The sequence below is a fragment of a genome, unplaced genomic scaffold, assembly GCF_019419815.1.
Source record: "Pyrus x bretschneideri cultivar Hongxiangsu unplaced genomic scaffold, Pyrus_bretschneideri_v1 Contig40, whole genome shotgun sequence".
NCBI lineage: Eukaryota > Viridiplantae > Streptophyta > Magnoliopsida > Rosales > Rosaceae > Pyrus > Pyrus x bretschneideri.
In genome coordinates, this window is record NW_025999724.1 from 226,721 (window position 1) to 239,057 (window position 12,337).

Here is a 12,337-nt window from a genome sequence, read left to right on the forward strand (position 1 = left end):
GCTGCTAGCCACCGTCTTGAATAATCTTTAGGCGTTTGAAAATTTAGAAAGGGCATCTGGACATTAGGCACCCATCTAGACAGCCTTGGCACCCGTCTAGCCCACCAAGGCATCCGCCAAGGTCGCGACTCTCACTTAGACAGAAAATAGATAACTTCCATTTTGATTCTATTTTTTCAATAAATTGTTAGATACTTGTTGAATATTTAGATGACCACATATTATATGCTTCCCCATGTTTTCATTATGTTCCAACACGTTGTAATCTATGTGTCCTTCCATTTAGCAGTTTATGTATCCCAATGAAATTATATATATTTTTATGTATATGCAGACACTTATTTATATACAATATATAATAAATTTACTTAAATCCGCCTAGTCTGCCTAAGCTTCGCCAAGCCGTCTAGGCGCCAAGCCTTAACCCGTTGTTCAACTAGCGTTTTTTAGAACCTTGTCTGTACTTACTGCAATTTATAGCATAAGGAGTAAATTTGGTACAAAATAAAAATAAGTTGACACGGAGTCTCAATCATTGGATCTATTTCAACAATAACACAAAATTATGGTCTAATGGTATTTCTCTTTACGGAAGTGAGAGATTTTAGGTTTGAATCTCGTGGATGGCGAATTCGATACCAAATTAGGCTACTCATTGTACGACTTAGCCGAACTCTCCCTACCCTTAGTGTAAAAATATCGATGTACTCAAAAATAAAAAAAATAAAACAATAACACAAAATTGGACTAACCTTAATAATGGCTTTACAAAAGTGGACTTATATCCAATTATGCCTACATTAAATTAGTCATTATTGCACTCATATTTAGAATAGGAATGTGATTCTGTAAATCCTAGTAGATATAGGAATGTATCTTACATTCCTATTAGGAGTAGATTACCTATTAAGAGTTGTAATATTAAAGGGAAATGTTTTTACTTATCCTGCTACTATAAATAATGACACGATGGGTGGAATAGAACACACCTCAATTACACATCTCTCTCTTTCTCTCTATCTATGTCGCACCCCTCTCTCTGTGGCTTCCTTAATTGTTCAATAAATTATGCCTACAACACGTTATCAGCACGCTTTTGACGTTACGCTAAAGAGGGTTTGATCTTCAATCAAGGGAGTATTACATTTTAATCATTCTTTTTATGATTAATTTACTATTTTATTAAATTTATCTACACGCTATTGATTCAACTTATTTTTTCTTTGTTGAACGCGATACAACGCATTGGAGGTACAATTTCGGCTTTTCGAGAAGGATCTTCTACAAATTCAAAGGCCTTTGTCGTTTTCTACTAATCAGGTACGCTTAAAATAAAGGAAGATATTTGAAACATCTATGAAGTATGAAAACATTCCCCATGATGCATGAACCCCCCCTATGTTTACATTTTCCTTCTGATATATATATTGTATATGTTCATATATTTGTCAATATATATATTTGTTTCATGTATCGCACAATTAAATTGTTATGTGGAATATGTGAGTCAATGTATACAAAATAAATTAGAAGCATATTTAGGGTTTTCTAAACCCTAGGTTCAAAAAATTGGGTATATTTTTCATCACTACCATGGGATGGCATCATCCTGATGCCTTTGGACCACCTGCGCAGCCCTTTTTGGGCCAGCTGCTCCATACCGTACCACAACCACAACCAGGCCTCGGCCTGGGTTGAAACTTGCATGGGCCAGAAGCCCTAGGTCCAAAACCACAGGTTTGCTGGCTGGGCTCCAGTATTCCGGCCTTTGTCCCCCACGGCAGCCCAAGCTACTGGGCTTGTCCCGAACCCAAACTCAAGCTAGCCTTTGCGCTGGGCTTCGTGCGCGCACCCTAGCCCGTTTCCTGCAGCCCAATTGTCTGGGTTTGAAGCCTGCTACCGTGCCCACCTTCGGCCGAAATTGAAACCCAGCTGCGGCTGGGGTTTTCTACCATATCCCCGTGGCCTGCAGTCCACTTCCGAGACTATTTTTGGGCTCTACTTTTTACTCAAAGCACCCAACTACCTACATGCTAATTTTAGCATTCTAAATAATTTTAACCCGTATGTTAATATTATTTTTCTTCTACAATCAAACCCGAATGGTCCCGATCTATTGAATTAATTAAAAGTGACCTGCAGTCCATTAATCTGATAATGAATCCAAAATTATTAACCCGAAGATCACTTTTGAACATTAACGATTCAATAATTTATTTTTATAGTTTGAACCGTCACATACTTTCGTAGTAACGAAGCTCTCACACTTGAGTTCCCGAAGAAACTCAAATCCACTATACTTAAATCAACATATTGCATTTTGTGTTTCTTACAAGAACCTCTCATTATGAACTAATTGTTCATAAAACTAAATTGAACCTTTAGTTTCAAATTTAGTGCCTTTGAAACCCGAAGTTTTCATAAAACAATACACCCATGAAAACCTGATGTTTTTCATGAAAAACCATGTCATAGAAGTCAAATGTTCTAACTTTGATGCTTATGGATGATTCATTCCCATAACACCAATCCCAATCTTGTTCCCTTCAATTCAGTGGATTGTCGAACTGTAACAAGTTCGATTTTCCTGATTTGGACGTTTCTATTAGACTTTATGTGGGATACAAGACGTGAATCTCCACTTGACTATCAAGAAGCTGAGAAACCATTGAAGCCAACAATGGCTTAGAAGAGCTGAATAAGGGTCCGCCATGATCTTCATTCGAAGACTTATGCTCAAAGCATTACAAATGGAAATACCTCCCGAACGAGGATTCCATGGCTCTTTGGCTCACTCCTACGGACCGTTTAATCATGAAAGACATTGCCTGAAGCACATCATGATTATGTCCATGAATGAGTACAATTCTAAATTTTATAAATCCGATCGAATTTTGACTAGAAAATAATTTTCTCGTCATTCCATGTTTCTAACTCGCTCCTAAAGCAACAAGTGTAGATAGTGGAAGTTTACCAGATTCTCGGATCTGATTACTACCACACTCGTGAGAGAAATGTATGGACCCAATTCGGCTGGAGTCTACCAAATAGCTCGACCCAGTTCGGTCAAAGCCTACCGAATGGTGATGCATTACTTCGGCAGGGATACACCGAATGGCATATTCTCTCACAATCCAATTTCAAGTTTGTTTTTACAACATATGGTAGAATCAGGGCCCACCAAGGTGTGAATGCTCGAAGCATGATCCTTGGTACCTAAGACCTAAAACTTCAAGAATAAGGGATAGTATTCCCAAACCTCAACCCTGCAGAATCTACTTCCATCTTGATGGAATAGATCATTGGTTATGCACATGTTCGTGCCCCTACCAATGTTGTTGAGGAGTACCATTCTAGTAGTCAATATGCGAGAATAATTTTGCTCCACCAAACATAATCGGAAAAGCAGAATTTTGACATGGATGGCCTTGTTGGCCGAATCCCCTTAGTAAACCATTTACTTTGTGAACATTTTTCCATGTTCTTGGATTCAAGTTTGGTGTATGTTTTACTTATGGATAATCTTATTGATATTGTCCTCGAATATGAGTTAATTGAATCATGTTTCTTAATACATGTGACTGATTCAATTAAACACGTGATTAGGTTGGAATGTGGAAAGGTTAGTTGTCCAGATGAATGCGTACTACGCACACTAACTTTACACCTAAATCACATCTCTAACAACGACTTCAGTTCTATCCAACCTGATTAAGAGCATTGGCACACTCCTCGTTGTATGAATGGTACTGCATCACCATTTAAGGGACCTTAAATTCTCTCAGACGTTGAATTTTTAAGGATATTCGAGACGACAATGATCATAAATGAAACCATTGAAGAAAATAGAGTGAAATATCTTTGCACCACCTCCAAAAATGAGTCTGAAGCTTTGATTTGGAGCTAATGGGTTGTCTCCCAACTGGGAATATACCACATGTGGCTGGCCTGGAACCTTGTGATTGAGTCGTTTACTTGTTTTGGCACGACCTTTTGGGACATTTAGGTCAAACACTGATGCTACAATGCATCTCCTTATCTAAAGTAAGGATATGGTGCTTACAAGCACACTTTGCCAAGCATGCTCATTGGGAAAATTGATTTTCTATATCATTCATCGCAAAGATACGACACGACTCTCTTTTCATAGTGGATTCAAGGGAATATATGTGGACTAATCCAACCAAAATACGGACCATAAAAATACTTATGGTTTTGGTTGATGGATCAACAAACTAGTCACATGTTTGTCCACACACATTGCTGCTAAACCTCATGGCCGATTATGGGTTCACCACCCTACCAGGGGACTGGATAATATCGGAGAGTTTATATCGAAGGTTTTCGCTAAAGTATTGCATGTTGTTTTGGGTTTCTAATTGAACATCGAATTCTCATGTTCACCTTAAATAGCCTCGCCTAGTGATCATAAAGCGCAATTTAAAATGATCGCCCGAATTTTGGTGACCATACCAAGTTTTCGGTTTCTGCCTAGGCTTATGCAATCTTTGTACGCAGTTATGTTGGTCTGCCTTGAGGCCTATTGCCACCCAACCTATATGACGTTGCAGCTGGTTACTAGGTACAAACCTAACGATTTTCGTATTTACACATTTGGGTGTGCATTCCATATGCCAAGTTGCGCCGCCGCAACGTACCACCATTGGTCCTCAAAAAAGGATGTGTATCTTTTGTCGATCATGATTCTCCTTCACACTAGCTCTCTTAGAGCCCTTGCATGCGATCTTTTTACCGCTCATTTGCGGGTTGTCACTTTAATGAGACAGTCTTCCCGCCGTTAGGGGGAGATAAGAACGTCAACGTTCATGTAGAACGGTGTGAATTTGCGTGGACGTTACCCACTATGTCTCATCTAAATCCCCGTACCGCACATGTATGATAAGGAAGTGCGGTAAATTCTAGATTTCAGAATGTTGCTCCAGACGCATTCCTCTATTCTAGCTAAAGTGACGAGATCATATACCAGCTGCAAACATGTCTACAAAGATAGACGTACTTAACAGACGTCGAGTCAACATCCATGGAGGGTGTGCCACCCCTGTTGGACAGTTTAGTCGCCTCTGTTGGACGGTCCGATACACCGGCGGATAGCCAATCAATCTGTTTTAGCCTGGAACACAACAGATTACTCAGTTCGTATGATTCACTTCCCTAGAAGAGGAGGACACGACACAACAATGAATTTAAACTCGATCGTTGTCTCAAATCATTTCCATCTCATAAGATTAATCCGGATTTCTCCCGAGATTTAATATTCTTGGTCTAGTATACTAGTTTGGATAAGCTAAATGGAATTGAAATGAGATTATCATCGATGATGTTTTCACTTATGTGGTAGCTATCAACATAAATGAAAAACGACGATATCGAACCTTGTTCGTTTGATTAAGTGACAACATTACGATGAATGAAATAGTGCGATATGGTGCACGCCTTACTGCGCAAGGTTTCTCTCAAACATCCTGTGATGAATAGTAGCATTATGAAATATGGTTAGTGTTTTCTTCATGGGGATATAGATACGGAGATTTACATGTAAGTTCCCGAAGAATTACATGGACTGGTTCAAATAGTTCCAAAACCACGGAACACCCTCGTAACTCATTTTGAGGCGTCCACTTATGGATTGAAAAATCCGACGGATGTGGTATACCCGTCTACATGATTATTTGATCAATCAGGGATGAATTATGCCTTTGCGTGTTAAACTATGAAGTCTTATTCCAAATTGCTAGAGTTACAGTTTATATCGTTGACACAAATCTCACTAAAACTCTGAAAGAGCTTGAGAAAACTGCCTCGCACCTAAAGATGGAATTTGAGATGAAGGATCTTGGGAAAACTCGTCTATGCTTTGACCTGAAGTTCTAGCATTGTTCTGACAATATTTTGGTCTACCAGTCGAACTACACCCCGAATGTATTACTTTTGAGTATACCTTTGATCGTCCATACGTTATATGCACATGAGACCCTGAAGAAGTTATGGAATCTAAAATTCTATATCTAAAGTTCAACTTTGCGCTTTGTTGTACTTAGCTCATTGTATTTAAACAGGACATCTCATTCGCTGTTGATCTATTGGTAAAGATGCAGAATGTGCCTACGCGCATCCACTGAATTGGTATTAAAGATGTACCCTGAAGGTACTACATGGGCAAATCCCAACGCATCTCAGGGGATCCAACCCCCTTGATCATCGGAATGATGCTTGCCTTGATCCTCGGATGGTTATGTCTTTACTGTTAGGGATATCGCAATATCTTGGAGGTTCACGATATGACCTTAGTTACGAAATCTTTGAATCATTCTAAGACTCACCTCACTTCACTATGCCATAAGTGAGACATGGTTAAGAGTTCTTGTTGAGAATTTCGAAGTACATGCTGTGTTTTCATCCATCGTTGAGTCCCGACGACGATCCATGAAGATTATGCTGCATGTATGAACCCGACCAAGCCATGATACATCAACGAAGTCAATGCCAAGACATATTGCGTCTACATCTACATTACCAAAGCATCAGGAGATTGAAGTCATGCAATCCGTTCCCAAGACAACTTGGCCGATCTCTTCACCAAGTCATTGCCCAAATCTACATTTTAGAAGCTCGTCCAAGGAATAGGTATGCGTAAATTATCTGAGTTAAATCGTTTGTAGTTCTCTTATTTAGAAGTTATGTCTAATTGAGGGGGAGTATCTTGAAGCAGACTTACATGATCTTAATGCACTCTTTTTCCCTACAATTAGGAACATTTTTCCCACTGGGTTTTTGATACCTAACTAGGTTTTAATAAGGCACACATCCCAAGATGATCATACTCCGTTGAGTTCACTACCTTCGTCTAGTTTGACGAGCGTTTTAGACATTATGCATATTTTTCTTACTTTTCTCCTTAGTCTATGGGTTTTCCCCATTCCTTGGGTTTTACCATAGCAAGGTTTTTGTGAGTTTTTACAAATGCATACTTTAAAGTAAATTTGACACTCGCGATCACCCGTTGTGCCGATGACTTCATCAATTATTCTACCTTATCTGCTAAAGAATTGGATTCGATGGTTTGTTGAGTATTTACACACTCAAGGGGGAGTGTTGCAGTCATATTTAAAATAGGAATGTGATTGTGTAAATCCTAGTAGATATGAAAATATTTCTTACATTCTTATTAGGAGTATATTAAATGGAAAGGTTTTTACCTATCCTACTACCATAAATAATGGCACGATGGGTGGAATAGAACACATCTCAATTACACATCTCTCTCTTTCTCTCTATCTATGCCGCACCCCTCTCTCTCTGGCATCCTTAATTATTCAATAAATTATGCCTACAACAATCATGTATTTTATTCCAATTTTTGTCGAGGGCAAATAAGACTTTTTGCCTTACTAAAACTCACTGCTAGAAACCTAATTCTCCCTCATCTATTAATCCTTGTATAACGACTTATCTAATTGCTATAAAATTTTCATTGTTACTTTTTAAGTGGCTCATATGTTATTCACATAATAAATATGGACAAAAAAAATAGATGAAAATTTAAAAATCTGGATGTTGAGAAAATAATTAGCTATTTATTGGAGGTATAAATTGGGTAAAATAAAAGTGCAAAGTAAAAATTGATAGTCATTTATAACTTTAATGCTAGTGATACTAAATTTTTATATCAAATTTTGTAAATTAAATAACGTGATGGTTAATGATTATTATTAGTATTGATTAATATACTTATTTATATTCGTGACAAATCATTTAGTTTTTAAATTTAATTTACCTCACCTTATCCAAAACAAAACAAAAGTAAAATAAAATGGCAAATTACTGGTTTAAAAGGTGAAAAGTTAGAAACACGAGCGAAATTCGGTGCGGGGAGGAGCAGGCAATAACTAGATAAACCCTAGTGGCTATTACCGTGGCCGAGCAAAAACCCTAACGCGAGATTGAAGAAGGTGATCAGCTATCAGCTACCTGCGGTCCTGCGGTATCTCGATTGAGCAATTGCGAAAATGGGAGGCGATAATAACAGGAGGAAGCGAAGCGAAAGCGATGGAGGAGGAGAAGAACCACCGCCGGAGAGGAAGATGGATGTTCTGCCGTCGATGATAAAGAACAAGGAGAAGAGGTCGGCGGTCCACGCCAAGCTCAAGCAGCAGAAGAAGCTCGAGAAGCGCAAGAAGGCCAAGGCCCGTGACGCTGCTGAGAAGCGCGCTCTCGAGCTCGGCGAGGAGGTAATTATGCCAATTGTGAATTTATGAACTGATAAATTGGTATTTTAATTGTTAATTGATGTTTAACTTTGGTTTGATTAGCTAATTAGTGTTGTTAATTGCGCTCTGTAGCCCCCGGCAAAGAAGATCCCGAAGACAATTGAGAACACCAGGGAAGTCGATGAGACTGTTTGTAAGCCCGACGACGAAGAGGTTCGTTTTTGCACCCTTTGATTGTGCTTGACTGGCTTACAATGTAGCAAATGTCAAAAGATTTGTTTTTTATGCGTGGAAAATTGAATGATGGTTTGGTTAATTTCGGCTTTGTGTTGTGTGTTGGATTGCAGCTGTTTGCTGGAAATGATGCCGATGAATTCAGTTCAATTTTAAAGCGCGAATCGAATCCAAAGATATTAATCACCACTTGCCGTTTCAATTCTTCTGTATGTACATTCCAACTCCCCTGATTTTTTACAGCATTCCGAATTTGATGTGGTTGGGGAATTCTTTGTTTAGGTTATATTTTGTTTACTATTTTTCGTGTTTCGGGTCTGCAGAGGGGGCCTGAGTTTATAAAGGAACTACTTTCTGTGATCCCAAATGCAACCTACTATAAAAGAGGAACATATGACTTGAAAAAGGTGCTTTCCTTTGGAAACCCCCCTCCCCCACTCTTCCCCCTCCTCTTTTCAATATGTTAGATCGTTATATTCGAACAATTTATATGTGTATGTTTTGATTGTTTTCTGACTTTGGTTGCAGATTGTAGAGTACGCAAATAAGAAAGATTTCACTTCTCTAATTGTTGTTCACACGAATCGCAGGGAACCAGGTTGGTTCTGTCTCTTTCTGAAGGGTTCTATAGTATTGTTATACTAGTGCTCCCTCAAGCTTTGTTTCTGATGAAAAAATTTTTAGATTGTTAGAAAGTCTCTGGAGTGTTATCTTCCACTTCGTGTCCTTTGTTAATATGTCTAACCGTCGGCTATTGTAATAATTTTGTAGATGCGCTCCTAATAATTGGCTTACCTGCTGGACCTACTGCCCATTTCAAGCTCTCAAAGCTTGTTTTACGCAAGGATATCAAGGTTGGTCACATTCTCTTTTTCATATCTCAACACTAACCTTTGATGCTAGCCACTTTGCTTTACACATGCTACACTGAAGGGTTTTTTGCTGCTTCTTTCTCGAAAGTTGAGTTTAAAAATAGGATACATATAAACTTAGAAACTTCTATACACTCCAACAACAAATCATACAGTTTATAGTCTCACTATTAGAATGTGATTTATGAAGGAGTTCTCTGTGTGTTGTGTGCATGCACGCATGTGCGTGTGTACACATGTATATTTCTTTTGTTTTCTTATTGTTTATTTGATATACCTGCAGAATCATGGAAATCCAACCAGTCATGAGCCTGAGCTTGTATTAAACAACTTTACAACACGCCTTGGTCATCGTATTGGAAGGTTGTGTTCTTATCTTGTGTAAATGTTCCCAAAATTATATGCTATGTATTTTTGTACTTTTAGATTTGAACACACATCGTCGTACATAGTCTTAATAAAAATGAGTGCATCTAGTTTTGTATTCTTCTGCCTGTACAGTTTTCTTTATAGCCTTTTGATAACTCTGCAAGTTTGATGTGAATCAACCTCTCGCTTTCTAATGGTTTTTATATCGACCTGCTTTTTTCAGATTAATACAGTCACTTTTCCCACAAGAACCAAACTTCCGTGGTCGGCGAGTTGTAACTTTTCACAACCAGAGAGATTTTATATTCTTCCGGCATCATCGGTGTGCTTCTTTGACATTTATAAGTTGCAATATTAACATCTTTTACTTATTTTCTCTTTCTTATAAAGCTTCCGTTTACTAATGAATACATTTCACTCGCATGTTTTCAGGTATATCTTTGAAGAAAAAGAGACAAAACAGCTAGAGTCCAAAGGTAAGACCAAGGATGCGAATGCTGAAAGCGGACCTAAAGGGAAAGTAATTGCCCGCCTACAGGTTGGTGTCTCTCAGTTCAACTTTTCTTCTTTTGTATTTCTTTTTATACATTTTGATTTGTTTGGCTCAGGCCTTACTACACTATTTGAAGTATTTTTCGTGCTTTGTTGTGGTCCTTTACCCTGTGACCAGTGTGGTTCACAAAATGGAAATAAAAAAGAATTAGTGACACATGGCCTCCATACCATGTAGTCCAATAGGATAAAATGATGGGGTTTAATAAGGTCCATCTTTATATACTTAGAAGCAATTGAATACGTATCTTGTCGAGAGCATTTATAGTTAATCATAACACTGTTTCCATCTTAAACTCACAGGAGTGTGGCCCTCGTTTCACCCTTAAACTAATTAGTCTGCAGCATGGGACCTTCGATACTAAAGGCGGGGAATATGAGTGGGTTCACAAGGTACACAGTTTGACATTTACCAATCAATTCATGTCGTATATTGGAGTCATTTCTTTTTGTTATTCATAAAATTTTCCCCTCATGTCTCGTACTCACTGTTTGGTGCATTTTTTCTTCCTACCCATTTGTTTTATAGCCGGAAATGGACACTAGCAGAAGGAGATTTTTCTTGTGATTTGCTTTGGAATATTGCTCGAGTTTATCGTTGCTGGAAACACAAGCGTTACAGTTTACGAGTCGCTACTGCACGGCAAGAAGAACATCAGCCCGGACAATTGTTTTAGTTTCAAGATCAATTTTGTGCTGTTCAATTCCAATGACTTGTGGTGAATTCTGTATTAAATTTTGGAAAGAAGATTCTCATGCTTGGTGCACGGTTCCTGAATATATATGTTTACTTCCCACCATTGTCTCATTTCTACTTTGCTTGCGTTGCAAACAACTGCTGTCTTACTTTGCTTCTCTATTTACACGAAAGCAAACCAGAACGAAGATGCCTCCGAAACCAGCAACTCGCAACTCCAATCTCTCCGGCGGGGAGTTTGTGGTTAGTTCGACACAATCTGCGATTATCAAGTTCCAATTCGAACACTCGAGCAACGACATAATCCATATGGACTTTCCAGTTCTCGCTCCTGCAACCCGGCATAGTATCCTCCGAAAAAGTGGTCAGCGACCATCCACGGTAGGATGTCAACGTTCTTCCGACAATCGAAACTTCTTTACAACACAAACGAGATGCATGCTCACCGGAAAAAGGTTGAGGACACTGGAGCATCAATACCGGTTTAGTATGGTAAGATGAGTGAATCCAAGTACACGCTCGCATGCAAAATACGAAGATTGTTGGTTTCTCAAAAAACGTACTTGAAGTCTGACTCGACTCCATTGTCGAAGGTCAGCGCAGATATCAGAACGAGGAGGAGAAATGCCGGGCCGGTGTCTTGATGGAGGTTTCTACATACATGAAATTGAGTTGTAGTCATGTGTGGTAAAAAGTTACGGTGGTGGTAGCGGTTGTAGTGGTGGTTGTGGGCAGGACCGTCTTTGAGATTTCGGGGGGCCTTATACGAAATTCATAAAAAGGGCCCGTCTTATAAGACATCTTAAAAAAAATCATTATAGATGAAAAATACCCAAATCTTCAAATTCCAGGTCAATATACTTAAATTAGTATATATCTTACTTTAATCGAAGTCTATATCACTTTGATCAGTTGAATTGTCTTCATGATTCAGAAGTTTCTCTTCAATTTCATGAATTTATAAATTAGGGTTTAATAATTTGTGGGAAAAAGAACAATGGGACGAAGAGAGAATGGAAGTAGAGTGGGACACTGGCGACGACGTCTGGGATTCTGACATTAGGGACTCTGGTCTGTAAGAAGAAAAGTGAGAAACATCAATGAGACTTTGGCATGAGAGAACTGAGAAGAAAAGTGGACTCTGAGTCTCTAACATGAATTGTTTGCCTCAGTGGGGTTCTCCCCTTTAAATTGATTATCTTTGCCAACATAGTTTTTCTAATTATAATTTTATATAAAAGAAAACTAATGAAAATAGCTTGAAAACTTTGAGTTTTAATGATAAGGACAAAATAAAGGGTAAAATGAATAGTACCATGATTGACTTTTTAGTGTAAAAATATGGTTTTTCATTAAAGTGAACAGTACCGTGAGCTTTTCGTTAA

The 12,337-nt window shown here is 38.5% G+C and overlaps 1 protein-coding gene across 1 annotated transcript; it reads left to right on the forward strand.

Annotated features, from left to right (window-relative positions):
• The first annotated feature begins 7,876 nt into the window (after positions 1 to 7,876).
• On the forward strand, positions 7,877 to 11,055 carry LOC103932917 (ribosome production factor 1). Its single transcript, XM_009342568.3, has 11 exons — positions 7,877 to 8,249; positions 8,361 to 8,441; positions 8,576 to 8,671; positions 8,786 to 8,869; positions 8,991 to 9,060; positions 9,234 to 9,316; positions 9,618 to 9,697; positions 9,927 to 10,025; positions 10,136 to 10,241; positions 10,559 to 10,648; positions 10,785 to 11,055. The coding sequence occupies exons 1-11, from the start codon at positions 8,028 to 8,030 to the stop codon at positions 10,821 to 10,823; spliced, it is 1,050 nt and encodes a 349-aa protein (XP_009340843.2). The 5' UTR covers positions 7,877 to 8,027; the 3' UTR covers positions 10,824 to 11,055.
• Positions 11,056 to 12,337: the final 1,282 nt, after the last annotated feature.